General features: G+C 45.9%; 1 protein-coding gene and 1 long non-coding RNA gene across 2 annotated transcripts; one reads left to right on the top strand and one right to left on the bottom strand.

Moving 5' to 3' along the window:
- Positions 1 to 308: 308 nt before the first annotated feature.
- On the bottom strand, positions 309 to 26,286 carry MAT1A (methionine adenosyltransferase 1A). The gene is made up of 9 exons (XM_081005879.1): positions 25,915 to 26,286; positions 15,877 to 15,954; positions 14,488 to 14,610; positions 10,223 to 10,335; positions 9,206 to 9,349; positions 8,517 to 8,735; positions 7,389 to 7,571; positions 5,925 to 6,058; positions 309 to 3,979 (listed from the first exon to the last, which is right to left on the bottom strand). The coding sequence occupies exons 1-9, from the start codon at positions 26,012 to 26,014 to the stop codon at positions 3,877 to 3,879; spliced, it is 1,197 nt and encodes a 398-aa protein (XP_080862005.1). The 5' UTR covers positions 26,015 to 26,286; the 3' UTR covers positions 309 to 3,876.
- LOC308477376 lies at positions 10,342 to 13,475 on the top strand. The gene is made up of 2 exons (XR_013986520.1): positions 10,342 to 11,394; positions 11,521 to 13,475. It is a non-coding gene; the product is annotated as an uncharacterized lncRNA (long non-coding RNA).
- Positions 26,287 to 26,407: the final 121 nt, after the last annotated feature.

Genomic DNA, 26,407 nt, shown 5'->3' with positions numbered 1-26,407 from the left:
AAAGAAGTGGCCTGGGTTTGGGGGCTCAGGCCCCATCCATCCTTTGTATTTACCTTTGGGCAAGTCACGTGTCTCTCAGAGCATTTGGTTTCCAATTGTGCTCAACCAAGTGCCTCTGCAAAGCTTCAAAGTAGGGCATGAGATTAACAGATTCCTTGGGTGTCCCCATCAACCAGCATTCAAAGATATACTGCCTGTGACCATAGGTGTTCTATTTAGCTCTCATGGCTGGTAGCAGGGACTTCTATGAATGGAGTATGCGCAGAGCGGGTAGAAGCTTTGGGTGGGGGGAACCAAAAGAATATATGTAGAGGAGTTAAGAGGACTTTTATTCTTCTCCCTCTTTTTGAAAGGCACAAGCTCCCTCTGCAGTTTGCAAAGGGAAGTGACGATACTTTCTTAAAACAAGGTGATAATTTCTTAAACCAAGCAGTGATGCTAGCAAGATTCTGCCTAAACGTTTGCAGTGTTTTTTGAGTTGCTGAGCTTTGGCAGAATCAAGATACTTCACAGTTCTGGAAAGCGGCTATTTGATATTTCCTCCTGAGTTCTTTCTCTTACCACCCCCTTCCTTGATCCCCTTGCATTCAGCACATTGCATAAAACACAGAAGAGGCATTAAGTACAAACACTTCTGCAAATTCAACATTTGTTTTGCTTTCTCCCCGAGGACGATCCTCGTGGGTATAGGGAAGATTATATTTGGATCACCAAGTGGCTGGAAAGGAAATATGCGGAAATGAAAGAAAAATGTGTCTTAAATAGAGAGCCAGTGTGGTTTAGTGGTTAAGAGCGATAGACTCGTAATCTGGGGAACCGGGTTCGCCTCTCTGCTCTTCCACATGCAGCTGCTGGGTGACCTTGGGCTAGTCACACTTCTCTGAAGTCTCTCAGCCCCACTCATCTCACAGAGTGTTTGCTGTCGGGGAGGAAGGGAAAGGAGAATGTTAGCCGCTTTGAGACTCCTTCAGGTAATGATAAAGCGGGATATCAAATCCAAACTCTTCTTAAACGCGTTGGCAAGCACTAGCCTCCTAGAATGAATCTTGAGGACCGTATCCACACTGCAAGTCTGCAATGCAATGCAAGGCCTATCTACTCAGAAGCACACCTTGCTGAAAACAATGGTTTATACTGTGAGCAGGGTTGTAGTCCCACAAATGTTTACTCAAAAGTCCCACTGTGTTTGGGGAGTTTGCTCCCAGGTAAGTGGGCTGAGGATAGCAGTCTTAAGACTGTCTTCTAGGGAACCGGGAAATTGGCTTTGTGGGTGGGAAGAAGGGACTAGGGATTTGCAATGGAGTATTCCCAGTACTGAGCTAAGTGAACCAAACACCTGACTGTAAGGGGCGGCTTCCTAGGTTCAACTAAACTACAATTCTTTGTGGAGACATGCGATGATGGCTAAAGGAGCACAGAACCGAGGTGTGGAGAGTTGGTTGGGCCAAAACTGCTTTTGTTTGTATAATTGCCATGGCAGCTTCCTCAACTCCCACCTCCAAGAAGCCTTGCTGAGGGTGCCGACAGTTTTGTTTAAGAGATTGCTTGCTCCTTCGTAGTCTAAAGTACATTTCCCCCAGGAGAAGAGATCACAATGAAACCAATTTCAAGCTGCAGCCTGAAGGCGTGCTTTCCTCTTTCTCTGTTGACAAGAGGGTTGCCCTGTGGGGCCCGAATAATAAGCTTTCCAAAATCTTGTTGCCAGATCTGAAAACTAAAGCTTTTCCTTCTTCTAGGAAAGAATAGCAATTTCTGCCAGTTGAGGTGTGTGAAAAATAGTGAGGCGCATGGTGATAAATTTACCTCAGCTGGAAAACCTCTATCTTTTCTTTAAAAGCAGCGTTCTACTTAAGGCTCATTATTCTGCTATTGCTGACAGACTAAAGAATCCGCCTTTTGCAAAACGTGCTGCCTTGTTGTCATTTTAAGCTGCTGGTGTTTCTTAACATTGCCAATTATGAAGAGGAAACAATCCACCATTGAACTGGGTTGTTCTGCAGAATGTGATGCATCTAATATAGGTTACAATGCCATCTAGTGGGTGTCTCAACCATTGCCTCCACACTGGGGTTGCAGTTTCTCCTCAGAACTTCTCAAAACACTTTGAAAAAATTAGGATTAAGTCCATCTGCCTGTTTCGTATCCAAACTATGATGACCCAGTGTCTGTTATTGCGCTCAAATGTTCTTCAAGCCTACAGTGGTAAGGGGCAGAACGCTTTAATGCCTTTCATTTTGACATACAAATTGTTGCGGCTATTGCTTGGGAGAGGGAAAGTGTATATATTGGGGGGAAGAACAACTCAAATTGGATGTAAAGAGAGGCCTGTACAAAGGCACAGATAGGATATCAAGTTTTTCCAATGTTGACAAAAACAGCATTTCTAGAAAACTGTGCACATGAGGATGCTGAGATCGGGTTAAGTGCCAGCCATTAATTATTATTAAATTACAGTTATAATTAATTTTATATAGCACCATCAGTGTACATGATGCTTTACACAGTGAAATACTGAGATTAAGATCCTGAACTGCTGATGCATGAGGTGCCAGATCCCATTCCAGAGAGGGCTGCTGTTCCGTCAAGAATCCGGACAGAAGGCTATTCTAGTACAATTGGATAACGCTGAGATGCGGGGGGGAGGGGGGACTGCACTTCTGACCCTCCTTCTTTCAATGGCACCATGAAAGGCAAAACTATGGGCATCCAGCCTGGATGATTGGTTCTTATCAATGCTAAATTCAGCCCCACCACTTGCCCGCCCACCTCACTCGATACGTAGCTTTCTAAAACCCAAAGCATTCTTGCTTATCTGTTGCACTTCCTCAACTGAGGTCTTACTCCATCTTCCATTCAGTGCTAGACATTTTTCTGCCTGAAGAGGATCCCAAATCTATACTGCCTGGCCAACGACTCTTGTCTTCATTTACACCTTTCCACACAGTGGAAGTTCCTTTTTGGTCTAGGGTACTCTCTTGCTGCTAAAGGCTTGCTTTCATCCTCATAACATCCTTCTAGCAGTTGGAGAGTTTTTGAAAAAGGCTTGCTGACCTAGTATTCCTTATTTTAGTCAGCTGTCTTCCATCTGGAACTCCTTCCCGCTTGGCTTTTGCATCCCATCTTAGCCAAATGTTCCTCCCCTGACCTGCTAAAGCATTCCCTGAAATCACAGCAGCTCAGCCAATGGGGTGAGGCGTGGGGCTTGTAAGCAACAGTCTAACATTTTGCATATAAAACAGCCCTGCCTAGAATGGGCTGAGGCAACTTTACCAATATGTAAGCTCATAGATAAACAGCATTGGCCATGTACCCATCTAAAATGTTTTGTCACAAGGCTGTTATAAAAGAGAAAAGAGTTTCCTTTTTTAAAAACAAAGAAGAAAAAGAAAGAGAATAGCAGATACATGAAAGAAAAGCTGACAGAACCCTTTTGGGTAATATGTGTCGAATATAGGCCCCAAAATCCTCTTCCACACCAAGAGTCCAGGGAATATTTGCAGTACCAAATATTTGCAGAAAGGAAATTAGACCCCATAATTTCTAATTGTCCAGTTGTAGTAAGGAAGCTTATGGAACCTGAGGGAATCTTTTCTTCCCATTTGAACAGAAGAACGGAGAGAAGTTGGGCTGAAGGTTGGTATTCCATCGTTTTGATTGTGGGTCGAAGTCCTATGTTGTGCCTTTTCTAAGTGGAACGAAACAAAAATAGCAGCAATAGGAAACATCTTTTGTATGTGCGTGTGGTGAGATGTCGAGAGTACAAACAGCGTCGATTTCCATGAAAACAACTTTTTTCTATTTTCGAGGATGGTCAGTGGAAGCACCTTTCATAATAGAGTCCTCTCCCCTTAAGCTCAGGGGTTGGGACCGTGATTGTTAAAAGGCCAGTTTCTTAGGTACTTCCCAAGAGAATTCGCTCCTCCCAAAGTGGCCGTAACAGGCGGTCCTCTGATAGATGGGCTTCTTCAAATCCAGATCCCTGGTTTATTCAAAGAGAGAAAGAAGAAGTCATTAAGTACAGCTGGATAACGGGCGCGCTAATTTTTCCCGCATGGAACAGAGGCTGCCCAAAATACCAGAGACGCGTGTTGGTAATAGCAGCTGCAAAGAACAACTGTTTTAAAAGCCTAGGATGCCTATTTAGTGAACTACGGGCCACATATGTGTTGGGCAGAGCAGCTGCCATGGATATGGTGTGAATTTGTGTGTGCCCGTTCACACACACACACACACACACACACACACACACACAGAGGTCCCCCCCCCCTTTCTCTCTGGTTACATTAGCATCTGTTTACTTTCTGTGATGTATCCTAGATACACCTAGTGTCATTCACTTCATGGCCCATTTTGGCTTTTTTGAAGGAACTGGGCCTCTTTAAAGAGGAGCCGTAGCTGACAGGAGTGGGCCAGCAGCAAATCACACAAAGTAAGTTAAGTCTAGAAAAACCAGGATCTGCACAGGAGTGTCCAGGCCTAATGAGCACAGCAACTCATCTCTGGTAAGCCTCGCCCCTGTGAAGCAGCTGCTGAGACTGAAGGTCCCTGCCTTCTGTTCTTTCCCCAAGCAATCTGAGACACTGCTGGCATGCCTGCCTTGGCTCCTCCCGCTTCACACCCCTCCTGGTCCTGGGAGACCAGCAGGGAGGGGAGCTTGTCACAGCAGGAGGGGGAGACATCCATGCCTCTTCACCAGCCAGACTCAGTGCACTAAGCCCTGTTACCTCTTCAGCTTCTGACACCTCCTTCTCCTCCCAGTCTTCTCCCTCTGACCACCCATCACCAGTCCCTGGACTCTGAGCCTTCTTCCCTTGAGGGCTCCACAGATGGTGCCTACCTTCACTCCTCTACATCCAGCCAGTTTATGACAGTAGCTGAGTGGTAGACAACATACCTCCTGTTCAATCCCCTGCATCTCCATCTAGGGATGAGAAGGACTCCTGCCCGAAGCACCTAAAAGCCCTGCCAGTCAGCGATGGCAATACTGGGATTCTCTAACATCTGAAGCCAGGTCTCCCTTCCCTGGCTGGAAGAACTGCACAGCCCACAGCAAACCTTTCAGCAAAGGAAGAGCCTAGAGCAGTGCTTCCCAAACTTGGGTGTCCAGCTGTTTTTGGACTACAACTCCCATCATCCCTAGCTAGCAGGACCAGTGGTCAGGGATGATGGGAATTATAGTCCACAAACAGCTAGAGACCCAAGTTTGGGAAACACGGAGCTAGAGCCTTCCCAGGCAGCAAATATAAGGTCCCATTTGCATCATACATTTAAAGCAGGTATCATACCACTTTAAACAGCCACGGCTTCCCCCAAGGAATCTTGGGAACTGTAGTTTGTTCAGGGTGCTCTGAGTTGTAAGGAGACCCCTGTTCTCCTCCCAGAACTACAGTTCATCCCTTGAACCGCCCTGAGATCTTGTGATGATGGCCATATATAAATAAAATAAAAAATTCTCAGCGTGGTTTGACAGTCAAGCCCTGCTCCCAGGGAACTCTGGGAATTGTAGCGCTGCAAATAACAACTCTCAGCATCCTTAGCAAACTACAGTTACCAAGGTGCTTTGGAGAAGCCATGACTGCTTAAAATGCTATGATACTGCCTTGGACTGCATAACTCATTTGTTGTCTTGCTGCTGTTCTTTGGGTGTGCAACTCTGAGCCCATTAAGAGCAGCAGCTGAACCCTCATAAATAAGGAGAACTAGATCCCTACTGGAATATTGCACTATCCTGGAACAGGATTTAGTTGGAAGCAACCAGAGTGGAGAAAGCTGATACACCTGAGAAAGTGCATTTGCTATTTTGTTTTCTTGGCGTTTGAAATTCAGTAGTCAGTACTTCTGGTTGCTTTATATCTTCAGTGTGGCGGGGGCACTGCAGTAAATTTGTTCCTTCAACAGGGAAAGCCCCTTGTAAAAGTGCTTACTTCACGATAGCGCCTGGCCGGAGGTCGAAATTCTGGTGTACGATGTTTAGCAGCTCTTGTTCGGGCTTTGTGGAGGTACCATACGTGAACAGCGAGATGGAGAGTGGCTCAGCCACGCCAATGGCATACGCAACCTATAGATGAAAAGAAACAACAATTAGACCTCTCTGTGTGTATGTGGCAATTGTTGACTGAAGCAATGGGCAAAGACTTGTTTGGAGAAATCCATTCTTGCAAAGGCACAACAACATGAGGCGGTGACAGACTTACACATATAAAATATAAAACTGCATCAGTTGTGTAGAGCAGTGTTTCCCAGCTGCTGGGCCCCAACTGTCGATGGACTACAGCCCCCATCATCCCAGACCACCGGTCCTGCTAGCTAAGGATAATGGGAGCTGCTGTAGTAAAACAACAACAGCCGAGGAGCCATGTTTGAGAAACACTGGTGCGCAGGGCGCATGCGTCTGGTTTTAAAAGCAGCAGTACCGCAGGACCACACTGTAGAGCAGTGAACCACACTACACATTGCCATCTGATGAATGGATTGCCTATGAGAGCTTTAAGCCCAGAGCAAGCCCACCCTAAGGGCACTGGAAGAAAGGCTACAAGTCAACAGCAGAGCATCTGCTAAACAGGCAGAGGCTCCTGGGTTCAATCACCAGCATCTCTAGGTAAGGCTGGGGAAGATTCCTACCTGAAATTCCTGGAAAGCCACTGCCAATCAGTGTAGATGCTACTAAGCTAGACAGACTAATTGCTTGACTTGGTGTAAGGCAACTTCCCACGTTCCATTAAGTCCAGACTCTAAATGGCATTTCTCCAACCTGGGTCCCTGGCTATTGTTGGACTACAACTCCCATCATCCTTGAGCACTGGTCCTGCTAGCTAGGGATGATGGGAATTGTAGTCCAGCAACAGCTGGAAACCCAAATTGGAGGGGAGCTGAACCTCAAGAATGCAGTACTGAACTTCCCTATAGAATTGTTTCAAAGACTGCTAAGATAACTGTTACAATCTCTATGCTTAAAAGAATTCAGCTAAGAAAAGGAATTCAGGTAAGTAGAGGGCTAGAGGGGCTACCGACCTGCCTCTGTATACAGCCGCTTCTTATATACTGAACCTATCGGATACAACTGCCTCAATGATATCCTTAATATAGCAGTTCCCCACAGGAAGCCACGTCTCTCAAGCAGGAAGTAGCTGTTGCAGGGCTACAACTACCCCCAGAAACAACAGCCACACACTTTGCTTCCGCTCTCTGCCTGGTAACATTTAGCCGTGATGCGGTGCAGTTTGTACTTCAGACCCTGCAGCAGGAGGAATGGAGGAGGAGGAGGAGAAGGAGGAAATGTGGGCTTGATGGCTTCAGCAGCAGGCAGCCACGAATCTGCCACAACGCTTCATTTCCGTTGACAGCTGCTAGGTGAGAAAAGGGCGGAAGAGGACAAAACCAGAACTTACCTGGACCAAGACACGGCGGCAAAGCCCAGCTTTCACCAAGGATTTGGCAACCCACCGGGCTGCGTATGCTGCCGACCGATCCACCTTTGTGTAGTCTTTGCCCGAAAAAGCCCCACCCCCATGGGCTCCCCATCCGCCGTAAGTATCCACAATGATCTTCCGTCCAGTAACTCCAGCGTCCCCCTGCAATATTGCAATGGCAAGCATCACTTCTAAATCTTAATGAGATGGAAAGGCGGAAAATGCTACAAAATGGATAACAACAACAACAACCTATCAAGAGGTCTCAGAAGAAGATGCCCCAGAAAACTGCCACATATTTCCTCTCTTTAGCCCTGTGTTTCTCAAACTCGGGTCCCCAGCTGTTGTTGGACAACAATTCCCATCATCCTTGACCACTGGTCCTGCTAGCTAGGGATGATGGGAGTTGTAGTTCAACAGCAGCAGGGGAACCCAAGTTTGAGAAACACTTCATCTTAGGACTTAAGATCCTGCCTACTACGGTGAACTATGTGTAAAGGTAAAGGGACCCCTGACCATTAGGTCCAGTCGTGACCGACTGGTCATCTTGCTTTACTGGCTGAGGGAGTCGGCGTACAGCTTCCGGGTCATGTGGCCAGCATGACTAAGCCGCTTCTGGCGAACCAGAGCAGCACACGGAAACGCCATTTACCATCCCGTCGGAGCGGTACCTATTTATCTACTTGCACTTTGACGTGCTTTCGAACTGCTAGGTTGGCAGGAGGAACTATGTGTAGCCCTAAGTAAATATACGTGAAAATAAATGATATAAAATAATTGCAAGTTTACACTGTATATGTATCCTTAAAAGCACCCTCAGAATTCTCCGCAACACACAAGGGTCCCATGGCAGACATGCAAGTTTTTCCTCAATGGCTAAGATAATGTGAAATGGTACCCTGAAATGATAAAGCTTGAAAACCGCTGTGATGGAGGGAATTTTTTATTTGTTTTCTTTGGGACCTGTACCTTTTGAGGGTATGCCTCCAGATCTGATTTGGGGGGGGAAGTACCAGTCATAACATAAATATGTGTTTCAGGAGAACCTAAGAGGAGCAATAATAGATTTCCTCATATTTACCCACATATCAGTGAACACATGCTTACCTGCGGTCCTCCAATAACAAACCGGCCACTGGGCTGAAGATGGTAGACCGTATTGTCATCTAAGTATCTGGGTGGAACCACAGCCTTGATGACATGCTCCTGGAGGGCCTTGCGCATGGCATCCAGCGAGATGCTCTCGTCGTGCTGCACCGAGATGACAATGGTATGGACACGCACTGGGATGACGACGCCATCTTTCTGGACGTACTGAACTGTGATCTGGGAACGAAGGAAGCAGTTGTGAACTGTAGGGTGGTGGCGAGAGAAAACGCACACCCCAAAACTGGCAAACCAACCCCAAAACAACAACTGTGCCCCCATTTGGGGCTTGGCCCGACTTTGAGTGGCTTCCCTACAAAAAAAATGGACAACTCTGCTTGCACCAAGGGGTCTCTGCCCATTGGGGGGCCACATCCTCTTCCCACAGCAGCACCCCCATAGCCCAGCCCATACCATTTAAGAGGGTCCCCAAGTCCTCCAGAGAGGCTTTTAGAGAAGTTTGCTGGGTAAAGGAGGGAACTTCATTACATTTACAGATCTCGCGTTCCTCCAACCCATGGTTCTCACAGAAGAGCAAGAATCACTTCCAAAAACGTAACATGCACAGGCCTCCTGACGCCAAAGAATGGTCAAATGGATAGGCCCTATGAGCAGAAGAGAAATAATCTGGGCTAAACCCACGAAAGTACCTGGGTTTTGGAGTCCGGCCTAAGCCAAGGGAGGACCCCGTTGCGCCTCAGCTCAGCCATTTTGGCATTCAGTTTGTGAGCAAGCATGATGGTCAGGGGCATACATTCTTCTGTTTCGTCGGTGGCATAGCCAAACATTAGGCCCTGCAGTGGGAAAGGAGCCATTATTTTCCATCAGCAAAAAGAAGACAACAACAAGGACTACTTTTCATGTATTAGCATTTTAAGAATTCGCTTCACAAGATTCTTTCTCCTTTTTCATTCTAGAATCAGCTTCCTTTTTCCTCCTTGATACAGCTCCTCCCTTTAGTGTTTCATTTTTATAAATGCTATTTTGTATTCCCTCAAGTGGTAGGGAGTCCTGAGAAAGAAATCTACATGTTCTCTTTCCTTGTGAGGAGAGAGAGTGAATACTGGAGACTTACGGTGGTCATAATCATAATCCGAAACGTTCAAAAACTGGGGAGCTGCTTCTCATTGGTTGCAAGAGTTTCTTGCACTCAGCGGAAGCTGCATCGCACTTTTGGGTTCTTAAAAGCGTTTGAAAACAGAAGCATTTACTTCCAGGTTTTTGGCATTCGAGAACCGAAACATACGACAACGGAGGCGTTCAGGAACCAAGATTCCACTATAATTAGAAATTATTAGTTATAATTAGTAATTAGCCAGTATTAGCCAAGGTTTGTTGCTCGGGCAACATGATCAACCACCGTTCGTGGCTAAGTGAGGACCTGACCTCCATCTTCCCAGCCCTAGCTCAATACTTTCATCATCAGTTCTGTGCTCCTAATTCTTGCATCAGACTTGAGAGGTGGTAGCATTAAGTGGGGGCAGACTTGGCCTTGAGTCTTGTATGTGCTGATGCCTGCAATAATTGCTTTCATAATCCTGGTGACTGAATCCTGAAATGCAAGGTGCAAATCAACCCCCAGCTGCTTACTGGCACTTTTCACCAAGATGAATACTTCTGGCGAATATAAAGATGGAATATTTTTTTAATGTTCTCGCAATGATTACCTGGTCCCCAGCGCCAACCTCTTCTTCTGACCTGTGCAGATGCACGCCCTGCGCAATATCGGGCGACTGTTGCTCCAATGCAACAAGAACGTTACAAGTCTTGTAGTCAAAGCCTGCAGAGGAGAAATGGAAGCTGTGAATTGCCTTTCTCTTCCGTCCTTCGAAGCCATGTCCCACAAGACCGCTGGGAACGTTTTTACTAGGTTGCAAACATCCTTCCCCAGCAGGGCTGACAGGTTCTAGTTCTACGGAGGGTGTGGCCTTCCAGGAAGGGAAGACTAAAGAATTCTCAGAAGGAGCAATGTTAAAAATGGTGATATTTCATTCCATCTTTTTTTAAAAAGTTTTTATTGGTTTTACAAATACAAAGTACAAATAAACAAAGAATAAGAAAAAATATCTCCAAATCTCAGGACTTCCCCCCTTCCCCTTCATGGGGTCTCGTTTTAAATATCTACTACTGCATATTCAATTTTTATAGCGAACCATATTATCCATGGTAATTTTTACACTACAAGTGAAATCAAAACCCTGCTTTTGTTTCCATCTGCTTACAGTGGTCTCCTAAAAATAACTTATAAGGGACACGGGTGGCGCTGTGGTCTAAACCACAGAGCTTAGGGCTTGCCAATCAGAAGGTTGGCGGTTCGAATCCCCGCGACGGGGTGAGTTCCCGTTGTTCGGTCCCTGCTCCTGCCCACCTAGCAGTTCAAAAGCACGTCAAAGTGCAAGTAGATAAATAGGTACCACTCCAGCGGGAAGGTAAAGGGCGTTTCCGTGTGCTGCTCTGGTTTGCCGGAAGCGGCTTAGTCATGCTGGCCACATGACCCAGAAGCTGTCTGCGGACAAACACCGGCTTCCTCAGCCAGTAAAGCGAGATGAGCGCCACAACCCCAGAGTCATTCACGACTGGACCTAATGGTCAGGGGTCCTTTACCTTTACCTTTAAGTAACTTATACATTTCCCTCATTCTTTTATAAAGTTTTTATCCTCTTGGTTTTTGAGTTTTCCAGTCAGTTTTGCCATCTCGGCATAGTCCATCAGCTAGGTTTGCCAAACGCAGAGAGGTTGTTTAATAGGTTTGCTAACTGGGGGATTACCCAGCCAAGGAGAATCATCAAAGTCCCATGCCTTGAGCTCTCTAGGACTGAGCTGGATCAAAAACATCAGAGTCATTTTATGTAGTCCTGCAGACAGCATATACAGGAGAATAGGGTTTTAGGAGAGAGGTGAGGGAAGACAGCAGAGAGAGTTCTGTCCTCTCACCGGCACAGCCAAGTTGCTATAAAAGATTTAGGCCCCCAAGGTCCACTTTACTTGTGGGTGGGGCAGAAATACGATGCCCCCGCCACATCTCATTTAGCTCTTGCAGAGTACATTGAGGCCAAATTTCTGCAACAAATTTCATGGGACCGCCACAATGGCTCTCCTGGCTTTAAACAAAAAGCAAAAGAACCACACCCCAAAATTCAGCCTTGGGGAACTGCCAACTCATTAAGAGCAGCAGAAGTTGCGGCGGTGGCCCTTAACACTGACCAGTAGGATGCTGTCTTACACTAAGTCACATCATTGGTCCTGTCTAGCTCAGTACAGTCTGCACTGACTGGAAGCAACATCACAGGGCGGCTTCTTCTCCCCATCTCATCAGCTCAAAACTAAACAGCAGCCTTCTTTGGGTATCAGTTAAAAAAAAACAACTTGGGAAATCAATCACAAATCCCCTGGATAAGAGATAATTTAATCCTTAAGGAGCAAGTTCTACTACATGAGAGCAGCCATGCAGATTGCAGAAACCCTCTTCATATATTAAAATGTTGGGTGTTTTTATCATTAAAGTGATCTACAGTGCTGTTAAAAACTCTGAAGCTTGCTTTCCCTTCATTAGTGGGACCAAAGAGAGCAGCGTTTCAAAAATGATACCAATGGGTGCGGCAAGGATATTTTATGAAGTACAAAAGGGGAGCCCCCTCCCCAATTTGTTCTGAAACTCCAGCCGGGGAACAAATGGTCAAGTCTCCCTTTTTCTTAGCTGCTTTCTCATAAGCCATCCCCCTACAAGGTATAATTTTTCCTCTTAGAATAAATGTTCTTTTACTAAGTGCAGGGCTCCTAAGGTTTAATGTGTGCCTATGCGTTCTTTTCCAGGAATGGGAAACTGACCGTCTTCGTTCCTGGCATGTAGAAGGACAGCAGAGTCGTCCATGAGTAAGGAACCCAGCGTGCCAGATGAGCTGACAGGCCTGGGTTCTTCAGTCCAGAGAAGATCTGGCTGCAACACGTCCCCTTTGGACACTTGAAACTCAGCCGTGTCCCCAGCCACACTACTGCACCCCTTCGTGGGGCAGAGAGATGCCCCGGCCAGCTGCTTGGGGAATGGAGCCTTTCCAAGGCAGCTGATTGGCTGCATTTGTGGGGAATGCTCACAAGTAGATCTTCTGCCTGGGAGGCCCATCATTCCCCGCACACCCTGTAAGGGATACTGCTGCTGACTTGTACATTGCAGCCAACATCCCAGGGAAGCAAGCTCTCCCTTCATCACAGAATTGAAGAGTTGTTGTTTAGTCGTTTAGTCGTGTCCGACTCTTCGTGACCCCATGGACCAGAGCATGCCAGGCACTCCTGTCTTCCACTGCTTCCCGCAGTTTGGTCAAACTCATGCTGGTAGCTTCGAGAACACTGTCCAACCATCTCGTCCTCTGTCGTCCCCTTCTCCTTGTGCCCTCCATCTTTCCCAACATCAGGGTCTTTTCCAGGGAGTCTTCTCTTCTCATGAGGTGGCCAAAGTATTGGAGCCTCAGCTTCAGGATTTGTCCTTCCCGTGAACACTCAGGGCAGATTTCCTTAAGAATGGAGAGGTTTGATCTTCTTGCAGTCCATGGTACTCTCAAGAGTCTCCTCCAGCACCAAGTGTCATTTAGTCCAACCCCCTGCAATGCAGGGAATCTTTTGTCCAATGTGGGATTCAAACCCACGACCCTGAGATTAAGAGTCTCATCCTCTACCAACTGAGCCATCCCAGCCAGTGTGGTTTAGTGGTTAGTGTGTCGGACAGATATCTGGGAGACCACAGTTTAAATTCCCATGACTCCAAATCTCGCTGGGTGACCTTGGTCCAGTCGCTGCCTCTCAGCTTAATCTACTCCACAAAGTTGTTGTGGGGATTAAAGGAGGAGAGGGAGAACCTTGTATGCCACCCTGAGCTCCTTGGAGAAAAAGGTGGGAAATAACTGCAATAAATAAATGAATGCCTTACTCATGCAATATTTCATCCTTCCCACTTCAGTTTCAGTGGGAGTCTGATTTGTTTCCTTAAGAAGCTACTCTCTTGCATGTGACCAAAGCAGCAAACTGACCATATAAAACAGAGGTGCTAGTGGTTTAAATGAATTACTACAATAAATAATTTCTGCGTGTGAACCCTACCAGCTCAATCCAAGGTAATGACTAGTTCAAACATACACCCATGCTAAAAACAAACAAACACAGAGGTCTACATTTTTTGGCTTAAGGAAGTCTACTTTCCTATAGGTGCCTGTGTATTCTGGGCTTTGCTGCTCTATTGGTGCCCTGTTCATTTCAGATTTACATTGTTTCGTCTTTGCTTTGTTTGCATGCGTAAATTGACTGCAATGCATTCTGATGCACTGGGAACAAGCCATGGGCAAAATGACATGCAATGCTAAATGTGTGGTTGGCACCAAAACTGCCAACTGTGCATTTATTTCCCCCCCTCCCCTCCATAATAACTTTTAAGCGTCCACACTTCGCACATGGAACTCACTTCCAAGTGAACTATGGCAATCCTCCACATCAGCTATATTTAAGCAACAGGTAAAAATTGAGAATAATATTACCAGCTGCCACCAGCTAGCACACTTCCTGATGAATTGCACTGCATGAGTTGATGTAAAAATATAATCTTGGCCTCAGTAAAAAGTCTTAAAGCCTGTTTAAGGCCTGACAACTTTGTGGGCTCAAGAAGTCAAGTATGCCATGAATAGCAGGAATGCTACAAAGTGGCCCAGTGCAAAGGACACCCACGACTTCAACCCTGAGATAACCTTTAACCTCCCAGTAAATAGTTTTTCCTGTTCCTTATTAAAGGAGCTGGGAACTTGTCTCCTGGTGGCAGCTAAGCAATCCACAGCACCAATTGCATCAGGCTCTTCCTTGTCCTGGGTAAGCAGGCAAGCAGAGAGGGACTAGTTCTACAGCTTTTTGGCCAAGCAGTGACCCAGCATCATTCCATTGTTTTAGCACCAACCTTTAGCTGAATCATCATAGCCTATGTTCATAATTGTGTCTCGGACGATCTGCTGGTAATCCACCACCGCTCTGGATGTGATCTCCCCGCAGAGCAGCACCATCCCTGTTTTGCACACACTCTCTGCGGGGGAAGGAAAAACAAGGGGGAAACTCTGTTAGGTTGGCTCGAATATTCATTTACAGTAAGCATTTTATTTGCTCTTGGGTACCTATCACTATCTAGCATGTATATACAGTGGTACCTTGGTTCACGAACACCTTGAAACTCGAAAATTTTGGCTCCCAAACGCCGCAAACCCAGAAGTGAGTGTTCCGGTTTGCAAACATTTTTGGGAAGCCAAACGTCCAATGCGGCTTCTGATTGAGGGCAGGAAGCTCCTGCAGCCAATCAGAAGCCACACCTTGGTTTTCCAACATTTTCAGAAGTCGAACGACTTCTGGAACGGATTCCGTTCGAGAACCAAGGTACGGCTGTATACACACTGAGAATAACTCACTTCCCATTTTGTGCCTGCTCATCATACTGCAGTGACTTGCCCCTCTCATGAGATTGCTCCAGGGACCGAAGGTATATAGGTATACAGTGGTACCTCGGTTTTTGAGCATCTCAGAAGCCAAACATTTTGGTTTTTGGATGCCGAAAACCCAGAAGCAAGTGCTTTCATTTTCAAACGTGCCTCGGAAGTCAAACAGCTTCCGCTGCGTGTTTTTCCATTTTCTCCATTGACTTTGCCAACCGCCCTTTGCGCCTCGGTTGTCAAACATTTCAGAAGTCAAACGGTCTTCCAGAATGGATTGCGTTCAACAACCAAGGTACCACTGTACAACTCATTCAATAGTAATTAGACCAGTATCACCCAGCAAAAAACAAAGCAACAGATATGCTCCCCAAGCTTTCTATCCACCCAAGCGGGTAGAGAAAGCTTCTCAAGTGAGAACCTCATTGTTCATCTTCAGCCTTTATTGGCATAATTTAAACAACAAAAACCAAAGTGAGTGAGAACTTAAAGTCATAGGGGTAGAAATGAAAGCAAAATTGGGTGTGAGGAACCTCATTCTCTGGCCCCACCCCAAAATATTTCTTTGTAGAGATCTACTTTTATATGCATTTTTGCCAGTTTCTGGGTTCCATTTTTGTCACACTCTGGTGTGACCAAGGAATGGAATGCAGGGTATGGATTTTGCAGGCACCCCTTGAGTTCTGTTGGGACAATAGGGAGACAGATACAATCTGGGAAACAGTTTGGAGGGGCTACGCAAAACTGCTTTTGACACTTCTGCTAGTGGTCCTTGCAATATATGGGTTCCCCACGCCACCTACTACCTATGGCAATTATGTTTGGCTGGTAAGTGCAGGGCAGCCATCATTTCAGACACAGTCTCTTACCACAAGCAACCTTGGCATTTGGATCTTGCCTCAGGTGGGCATCAAGCACGGCATCGCTGATCTGATCACATATCTTATCTGAAAGAGATCAGTTGGGCAACTGAGAGAAGAAACCAGAAACATGCGCTACTTTCGACACATGGGATTGACAAGCGGAAAGTTTTGTTTAGATACTCTGCATTTTATAGCTCTATCATATGCATGCCACTTGCCCTCACCTAAGAAAAAATCAACAAATTGAATCCATTAAAAAGCCAAGCCGTGTGCTACAATTTGCCCCCAAAAGCTACTAATCATATGTCTGTTATAGAGCATACAGAGATGGTGAACAACCCAATTCTCATTTTGCGTCTTTTCATAATATTGGGACGAGCTACCCTGCCCATGAGATTGTCCCAGCTCTAAGGCTTTAAAGGAGCAAAGACAGATCGGAGTAGAATTCAGTTCCACCGGTGACCAGACCAGCACGGCCGAGACAAAAATGAAACAAGATACAGAGGGAATGTGCCTGCAAAGATCAGATACTGCTAAGGCCACAGCTGCCGGCAGAGCAAGTCTCAAATGAATTCCACCACCACCACCCCAGACTGAGATCCTCTAGTCCTCCCAATTCACAGTGGGAAGTCATCTGAAGTATGCAGGGGAAGAGTAAAGTGAGCAGGGATGGGAAACCTCTGGCCTTCCAGGTGTTGCTGGACTCAATCTATCTGACCGTTGGGTCATGTTGCATGGGGCTGGTGGCAGTTGGAGTCCAAGAACATCTGGAGGGCCAGATTCCCCATTCTTGGGGCAGAGCTCACTTACCCTAAAGGACCTGTTTCTGAGGTTGCACCTCAGCCCAGCAAAGCAGAAGGAAATGTGGCTCAAGAAAGCCGGCCTCTGGCCTCTCAGAAACAGAGGCCAACCGGTCTTCTGCTCCATTTCCCTGGACCCTAAATGGGAAGACATCCATTGTGGTGGTGGACAGCCAAGCTTGGGGAGTGGAACATTTGTCTTGCAGCTGGGCTACGTGCAGCTTTTAAGGCTTAAACAACACCAGTCTTTCGACTCTGGGAAGGGCCCATAAATCAGCGGTGCAGCACATACGAATGGTCCCATGCTCAATCTCCAGGGAGGCCTAGGAAGGACCTCTGCCTGGTTCTCTGGAGAGCCTCTGCCAGTGGTCTGGCTTGGTATAAAGCAAGACCCTCACACATATAAGACTTTAAAGTTTCTTAAAACAACTGCTAGTCAAAAAGGCTCAAGAAGTGCCCCATCTTTCCCAGTAATGCTATATAATGAATTGAAAAGGATATTTAGACTAACATTTGTTTAAAAAAAACCCCACAAAAAACCCCAGAAGCACTTTTTTGGGGGGGATTAGAACTACCTAAACTGTATAGAAACTTATTCATGTATGCTACAGCAGCAAGAATGTTACTTGCCCCACAGTGGAAAGAAGCAGAAGTCCAAGCAAAGGAAGAATGGATACAAAAGCTTATGGAATATGCAGAAATGGTGAAACATACCGGAAGAATAAGAAATCAAGATAACAAACTTTTTATAAAAGAATGGAAAGGGTTTATGGAATATTTGCAGAAAATTTGTAAACAGATAAGAACATTGGCAGGATTACTGTAATAACCTGCAGTTTTATATCTTTAAAGTAGATGAATAAATTAGCAATTAAATTAATCTGGAAATGCAGAAGATATTAAAAATAAAATTAAGGAACCGCAGAAAGATGGGGAAAGGAAGTCAAGCTTTGAAATGTTAAAATGATTGTCGAATTAGTGAAATGTATGAACCTGAAAAACATAGATAAAAAAAGAGAGAGAGAAGTGCCTCCTCTTTCTGCCCTGTTGCCAACCTGGGACACCAGATATTCATCAACATATTGTAGAAGGTGTTACTTGAGAGGGTTGGCCAATATTAACTGACTAGCAACTTCTCAGAATCCTGACTTCATAGCTGGAAACAGGGAAGACTTACTGCATGATATCCCAGCTTGGATCACAGTACCAGCATGCTGCTTGATACTGGACTGATTAATTCCAAGCATGACAATATCTGATTTAACTTGGGCTAACTCAATGCTTCTTTAATATTTTTATTATTGTTGTTAATTAATTAAATTTCTATACTGCCCTTCATCTGAGGATCACAGGGTGGTTTACAATATAAAAACACAAGAATACAGTGGTACCTCGGTTTATGAACTTAATCCGTTCCTGAAGTCCGTTCTTATACTGAATCCATTCTTAAACAGAGGCATGCTTTCCCTAATGAGGCCTTTCGCCGCCGGTGCCCTTCCACCATTCAGTTTCTGCTTGAAGACTGAGGTAAAGTTCACAAACTGGGACACTACTTCTGGTTTTGCGGAGTTCATTAACCGAATAGTTCGTAAACAGGGCTGTTCGTAAACCGAGGTACCACTGTACATACTATTGTAACAAACAAAAACCATTCTCCTCGCACACACAGTTTAAAAGGCCATAAGGTAAAGGTAAAGGGACCCCTGACCATTAAGTCCAGTCATGAACCACTCTGGGGTTGCACGCTCATCTCGCTCTATAGTCTGAGGGAGCCGGAGTTTGTCCACAGACGGCTTCCAGGTCATGTGGTCAGCATGACTAAGCCGCTTCTGGAAAACCAGAGCAGCGCATGGAAACGCCGTTTACCTTCCCGCCAGAGTGGCACCTATTTATCTACTTGCACTTTGACATGCTTTTGAACTGCCAGGTGGGCAGGAGCAGGGACTGAACAAAGGGAGCTCACTCCATCGTGGGGATTCGAACCGCCAGCCTTCTGATCGGCAAGCCCTAGGCTTAGTGGTTTAGACCACAGCGCCACCTGCATCCCTTCCTTAAAAGGCCATAGATTGTTCAATGAGGCAAAGGCCAGGGAAAAGAAGAATGTTTTTGCCTGGCACTGAAAGATATGTAATGAAGGTGCCAGGTGAGGCTCTCAGGGGAGAGCATTCCAGAAGTGAGGAGCCGCCACAGAAAAGGCCCATTCTCGTGTTGGTGCCCTCCAGACCTCTCATGGAGAAGACACATGAAGAAGGGCCTCAGAGGATGATTGCAGGGTCCGGGTTGGAAGAAATGACATGATCTACAACATGCACATCCAACTCATAAGAGATTGTGATCTACTCACAGTATAAAAAAAACTGGCAGTGATCTACCCATTGTCATTGGAGGATGGACCAGAATTGTTCAACTTTTTTTTAGGGAGCCAGAGGATTGACCAGCAACGCCCCACAATCGACCAGTGGGTCGCGATCAACCTGTTGGACATGCCTGATCTACAAAATCGACAGACCTGCTAAGGAGACCGGAGAGGAAGCTGGCTAGAAGGTAGGATGTAAACTTTCACTGGAGAAGAAGCTCTAGACTTGCCTGGCGGGGGGGGGGGGGAACAGAAGCGGAATTTGATATTTTGATAACAGCAAATCCATGTGGATCAGAAAAAAGCCAGATTGGATCATGTTGAAAAGAGACACTCAGCAGTGTGTGGGCAAGCAGGCTGGCAGGCAAGCTGGCAGAGGGGTAGGTACAAGGATTCTCTGCCCCGTCAGTGGCATCAAAGTCCTTGGTGGTGCAGCTAAAACTCTTTGTGTGTGTTTTTCGGATCAGTTCTGTACACAAAGACAAAGGCTGCGATCTTAACCCTGCTTATCTGGGAGGAGGCCCCAGTGAATTAAACAGGAGTTGTTTCTGAGCAGACGTGGTTTAGGACTGCACTTTACATAGCCTTTCAGACATTTTGTGCCCATGTCTGGTTAACATCAGTGTGGTGAGGACGCTTTTGTAATGCACGTGAGCCTTCTGGCCGGTCCAGCTAGTACTTTTTGCTGTTCAGGTATGCATGGTGAAGTTCCCCTCCTGGTATGTGCCGGCCATGCTCCAATATCTAAGGAAAAGGCCCTACTAGCAGTGTATTTCCTTAACCAAAGTATGTGCCATGGCGACTTGAGGTGGGGCTTTCTCAATCATGGCTCCCTCCTGTTGGATATATGCTTATTGATGCTTGTTGACATCATTTTTCATCATCTATGGAAAAAACATCTGTTCCATTCAGCGCATGAGGGTAAACAAACACTGTGTATTGTTTTGGGATTATACACCGTGCATATTATGATTGTGGTTATTTTGTAGTTTTATTGCCGAAGTTTTTACTTTGTATTATTATCAGTTGTCCCGTTCCCTGATAACTTTTGTTGAGGGACAGTTAATAAGAATTAAAAATAAGAGTAATATTAATGTGAAGTGTTCAAAGCAAGCGCTGCTTACAGCTTGAACCCTTAGATGTTTCCCGCAACGGTAAATCTGAAATACTTCTCCTTCCTTTTCATGCCAGTATCCTGACTGTCCTCACCCCAAATAGTGGGGGACAACCCTATTTTAACCTAAAATCCCTACAAGTAGATTAGGGAGAAAGTGACGTATGTAGCAGAGGGCACCCAGTGTGCTTTGTGGCTAAAGACCAAAGCACTTGGGATCCGGGGGAACTGTGATTAGACCTTCAGCCCTTTTACTTCCCTTTTAAAACTTCTTGAATTCAGCAATGGACGGCTGACTAGGATAAGGGATATGGGGAGAGGAGTAAATTCCTTTCCCGGTTAAAAATCACTCCCCCTACAAGATGCTAGACTATATCCACATCCTCCTTCAATTCGCCAGCAGCTGCTTTTAATGTTAATTTTAAAAAGCCCAATTTGGCTCTGAACTCTGCTTTCCTCGGCCCGAGTTCAACTTGGGTAGTCAGCTTACAAACTGGCCCTGTCAACTTTGCCTTTAACAGCAACGAGATCTGCATCAGCTAAAGAGGTGATCATGTTCAGCTCCATGCCATGAAGAAGTCCATGTGTGGGTTATGCCTAAGCTCTGCTAAAGGCACAGGAACACACCAAGCTGGCTTTGCAGTTGTTCTTCCTGGCCAGTTGGCAACCTTACGTCTAAGTGACCTTCCATCACATTGGCCCATTTAATCTAGAAGCGATTTGAGTGATGATTGCATCAGGCTTTATTTGGGTGGACGTGAACGCTCAGTCTTTCAACTTCTAAACGGGTCCACAGCGATAATGAACTTCCCAAAGCCATGTACCACTTCCTCACAGGATTAATGATTAACCAGTGTTTGCACAGTAGGCAGGGATTCTGGAATGGCTGCCAAGTGGGGTGGGGGAAGAGGAGGAGGGGTTAGAGGCCAATCTCTGATTGGCTGGGAGGGCAAGCCACCCCATCTCCAGGGATGGCCAAAAGAAACCAAACACAAAAAACCCCGCTGATATCACCAAGGCTAACTGATAATGGACAGGGAGGGGTGCAATTTCAGGACCCTGCAGTGCCGTAATAGCTGTATCTTGGGAACAGAGTTTAGGTGTGGAGAGAGAAGGTGATCAATAGCATGGAGAGGGGGAGACCGAGTTGAGATTGAGAGAACTTTGAGTTTTTCTGCTATTTTGTAATACTTAAGAACTGTGCCTTTTCAAAAGATCCATCTTTAATACTTGACCCTCCCCCCTTAAAAGCAATCCTGGGATCCCCAACAATAGACAAAACCACTGTGTTGAACTGTTCCATCCTTAAATCATGAGAAAGGGTCTTGTTCTTTGTTCTTCTCCTTACACAACTCCTTCAGGACAAGGGACGCCACCTTCTCGGTGGTGGCCCCAGAGAATGGAAGTCCATCCCTATAGAAACCCACCTGGCATCTCTCTCCCTTTCCTACCGTAGGGGAGGTTAGCAAAGACATTCTTATTCTAAGTGTGTGTTTGCGGCAACTGTTTTCTGATTCTGCCACTGTATTTCACACTGATCAGTTTGGGGTTCATAACATTTGTCATGGAAACTATTCTACAGCTTCAGTTAAATGGACTGAAATGCATGGCATCGTATTTTTGTTCTAGATTAGGAAGGAAACTTGGAATATTTCGGATGAAATTCAAACAGACGTTAAACTCTGGAAGGAGGGGCGGTGTGTTTACATTGAAACATTAACAGCGCCGATATTTTTATGTGACAACCTGATATTGTCAGAGCCAACTGAGATGACACTGACTAGTCATTTGTCCTAGCTGCCATGTTTGTCCAAACTTGCTGTGTGCTTTTCTCTGATGTTGCGTCACTGGGACACATGCGCTACACTGCTACAAAAAGGGCCTTCCAAGGTTGACACTGCACTTCTCAGAAATCTGTTGCAATAACTAAAACCCCAAACCTGGGTGATTATTTACCTCATCTGACAGCTGTGAAATTTTGCATAACGAAGCTGTACCCTGGTCCCAAGTGTGGGTAAAACATACTTACTTGCCTGGGGAAAGTGATATGTAAAGACTAGGCCACAATTTAGCAAGTAATTAATCAAGAGGATTTAACAGCACATTCCTAAGCATGTCTTCTCAGAACTCCCAGAGTTCAGTTGGACTTAATCCCAGACATGCATTTAAGAACTGCAGTCTTAATTGTGGCTCACGCTATGCTGGGTTGCAGTTTGTTTCATCCAGTTTCGCTTTTTCGCTATATAATATTGTTCCCCAATTGTACAGACGACCTAAATGTATTCCCCACCCCCAACAAAGGCATGTCTTCACTTCTAGGAACTTTCATCCGGTTTTGCTTGCAGAATGGGTCAGTTTATATATCTGGAAGAAGCAAGTGGTAGACATTTTTCAGTCTTACCCAGGAGAAACTGGACTATCCAGTGGGATGCCTGTCTTTGGTTTGCATCATTCACCTGGTCACTCACTATCAACCCTCCCCCCCCTTAAGGAAGGCAGATAACCACTAGAGGAAAAATATACAATTGCACATTCCTTCTGTTGACTGCTGTTTGCTCATTTCTCGTTAAGGAAAATACTGTAGATTTTGCACAACTCTACTTGACTCACACACACACCACGGATCAGTGACAGGGGGCCCCAGGGCCAAATCCTGCCCTCTGAGGTGTACAAGCTGGTCCAGATACAGGAGACATGTGTGACAGGTTAAAGGAGGGTAGTCATGGACCTTGCAAAACTGTGGCTATCCAGACACATAGACTGTACAGGGGAATTAGTGTATGTGGGGAACACCAGACAGATAACAAACTCTACTGTGTTATTTTGATTATATTGATGGAACTGTGGTTTGCGTCTTTTTATGCTTTGTTATTGTTGTGAGTCACAGAGCTCAGCTTTCTTGTTGGGAAAAGCAGCATACAAATATCAAATAAACTTGTAGCTCTTGCATATCCCAAACCAGTGTTACCCAGCTGTTGTTGGACTACAATCCCCATCATCCCCAACCACTGGTCCTGCTAGCTAGGGATGATGGGAGTTGTAGTCCAGCAACAGCTGGAGACCCAGATTTGGGAAACCCTGTCCTAAACCTACTCTTACAGCCAAATTACAGTATACCTTCTTTGGCTTTCTGGAGCATCAATGTTCTCCCTAGAGCATTACAGTCTTTCATGAACACATCACTCAGGATCTGAAATGGGGTTGTGACCAGAAGGCCAAATAATCCCATTGAACTCCAGTTATCAGAAGATCCACTGACAATCTTGGAAGCCTCCACGAATCTAGACAAAGCTTCTTCTTTTTTAAAAAAAACAACTCAGCCTAAGCTGTAAACTTTAAATAATCCTGTTTATTTCAGTGGGAGAGAACTGGGCATATGTTTAACTTCCCTATCTAAACATGCTTTAATTTGAGAGTTCAAGGGTTGGACGTACCGTTAAGCAGAGAAAGACAGCTTGGGGATTCTAGAGAGGGAATTGGATCTCAAAACAGACCAGTGCACTCTGGCAAAAGGGAACAAAAACCTGGCCTTTCAAATAGAAGAATAGGTCCAGTTGTGGCCGACTCTGGGGTTGCGGCGCTCATCTCGCTTTATTGGCCAAGGGAGCCGGCGTGTAGCTTCCGGGTCATGTGGCCAGCATGACTAAGCCGCTTCTGGTGAACCAGAGCAGTGCATGGAAATGCCATTTACCTTTCCGCTGGAGCGGTACCTATTTATCTACTTGCACTTTGATGTGCTTTTGAACTGCTAGGTTGGCAGGAGCAGGGACCGAGCAACGGGAGCTCACCCCGTTGCGGGGATTCGAACCGCTGACCTTCTGATCGGCAAGTCCTAGGCTCTGTGGTTTAACCCACAGCGCCATCCGTGTCCCTTATCATACATTTCATAGTCATCACTTTTTGACTTACATGTGTGAATGGACCTTCACAAATCTGAGACCACTGATACCACAGAAACCTTTGTCAAGTTTTCTAGTCAGTATGGCCAGCAGTCAGGGATGATGGGGAACTGTAGTCTACCAAGATCTGAAGGGCTACAGGTTCCCCTCCCTTAACGTAAAAGTTCAAATGTCAATCTTAGTGTCTATAAATATAATGTAAGAAACAGGATCAGCCAGCGTCTTGGCATCACTGCCACTTAAGAAAAAAACTGATGGAAGCCTAAGGTGCTGGCAGCCCCATTAACTGGACAAAAAATGTCTCCTCGATGTTGTGGAGTGGCAGAATTCTCCCGCAGTCGCCAGAGGTTGTTACGTGCCAGATAAGAAGTTGGCACAAGATATCCAGTTAATGCATCGAGAGGGGGTGCAAACTCTGGTGCGACCTCTCCCCCATCCAACTGAATGCTAATAACTGAACAAGTTCTTCTGTTTTGTTTTAATTCTGCTGACTGTTACATAATCAGAAGGAAAGGCCTGAATCATGCTGAAAGATATACAGTGCCAAATACACCTCTGAGTACCTCAAACAGCTCTAATACGCACGCATGCATGCACACATATACCCCGGCCTTGTCCGAAAGATCATTTATCTGTTTGCATCGGCTGCAAGCACGTCGCAAGTCTCAGACTTGCCAGATAAAACAAACTTGAGCTGGAATGTTGGCACAGATGATGTCTATTCCCTTTTCTTTAAAAAAAAAAGTTTCAATTTGCCTTGCTTTTACAATAATTAAGAAAGAGGTGTGAGGAACCGGTCGCTTTGAGTAGAGAGAGGACGAGGCCAGATAATATGTCCTGCCATCATGCCCAGCTGCTATGGGGAATGATTTACAGTTTAATGATATAGCAAGCATGTGGGAGAATTCCACAAGGTCCACTGAAATATCAGATTAATGCAGCCCCCAGCTAAAGAGACCAAGTTCTATCGGTGTAGGAACATACAGATCTATTTATTTTTAATAGTTACACAGAAGTTTTAACTGGGAGGGTGAATCATTTGGCTTACGAGCTCTTCTGCATAACTCCAAAATATGTACACACGAACCAAGAGGAACGGCCTAATAAAATACACTATCTTAACAATTTTTTTAAAGTGTGTGCACACCCAACTCTTGTTCTCTGGGAGTCTCACTGCAACAGACGCAGACATTCAGTATTTTAAATCCCATTGATTTCAAACTGGCTGCAATCTTATGTCCCTTTACTTGGAAGTAGGCTTGGCAGAACTCGCCAGGATTTGCATCCTAGAAAACTGCACAGAATACACTGCGTGCCATTAACACCAGCGAGCCTTTAGAAGCATGTAACTTTGGCTGGATCATGTCCATCAGTGCCAAATCTGGCGCTATCAAAGCTGTGGCATGGACATTCCTGATGGGATTGTTCTGAAAGGTGCACGGTCAAATCGCAAGACAGAAAGAACTGCAGTGGCTAGCAGTGGTTTTCGAAGCTATGCCCCCTGGGGAATGAATCAGGGTCTGCAATGGCATCCCCGGAGAGGCTGCTTTTAGCTCTCACATGAGTCAATAGCAGGTGAAAAGAAGCCCAAAACTTCGTCTGCGTGCACGCCATCAATTTAAAGCACGTTTAAAGCACTTCCTCCGCCCCACAGAACGCTGGGAATAGTAGTTTGTTGCGGGTGCTAAGAACTGTAGCTCGGCGTGAACTACAGTTCCCAGATTTTGGGGGGTGAGGGGGACATACGTTAAATGTGCTTTATAGACACACGCACGCGGTATGCCTCCCCGCCCCCGCGCGCTAAAAAAATAAATGCTACAGGATCTCCTTGCAACCTTTCAAAACGAGCTGCAATCGCCTGCGCCAAATCCTTACCTGGGTGTCCTTCCCCTACGGATTCCGATGTAAACATGAACGTCCCTTCGTCTTCATTCAGTGTGTGGTCGCACAGGCTATCCAGCGTCCCATTCATCATTTTTGCTCTCTTTTCTCCCTCCTTCCTGTTAACGCTTTCCTCTGCGTAGGGAAGAAGAAATCTCCTCGGAAAAGAGCAGCGCAAGAGATCTGACGTTGGCAACCTCTCCCTTGGTAAAAGGCAGCAAGGCTGCGCTTTATTTAAACCGGCGGCTTCGGATTACACCTCCCCGTGCGTAAAGCGCAGGCTCCCCGAGGGCGCGCCGGAGACGCACACGCGACGGAAACGGCGGGTCTCCCCCTGGCTAGAGCTGTCACTCCGCCCGCCTCCAATATATGGAAAAGCGAAAGTGCCTCAGTGATCATGTGAGCACATCGGGAGAGCCCATTTCCTCGCAGGGGAGAGGGGGAAAAGCACGCTCCAAAAAGAGGGGGGAAAGTGTGCGCGCGCAGG

This window comes from Podarcis pityusensis (genome assembly GCF_964106645.2).
Source record: "Podarcis pityusensis genome assembly, chromosome: 5".
Taxonomy (NCBI): domain Eukaryota; kingdom Metazoa; phylum Chordata; class Lepidosauria; order Squamata; family Lacertidae; genus Podarcis; species Podarcis pityusensis.
This window is presented reverse-complemented; position numbering and strand designations above follow the sequence as displayed.

What these genes read in the sequence shown, in the direction of transcription:
- MAT1A (XM_081005879.1), bottom strand. Translation starts at nt 26,014, where the DNA reads ATGATGAATGGGACGCTGGATAGCCTGTGCGACCACACACTGAATGAA. An exon ending in CTATGATGATTCAGCTAAAG is followed by an intron (nt 10,336 to 14,487) that starts GTTGGTGCTAAA and finishes TCTCCTCTGCAG; the next exon opens with GCTTTGACTACAAGACTTGT. An exon ending in AGGTTGGCGCTGGGGACCAG is followed by an intron (nt 9,350 to 10,222) that starts GTAATCATTGCG and finishes TTCCCACTGCAG; the next exon opens with GGCCTAATGTTTGGCTATGC.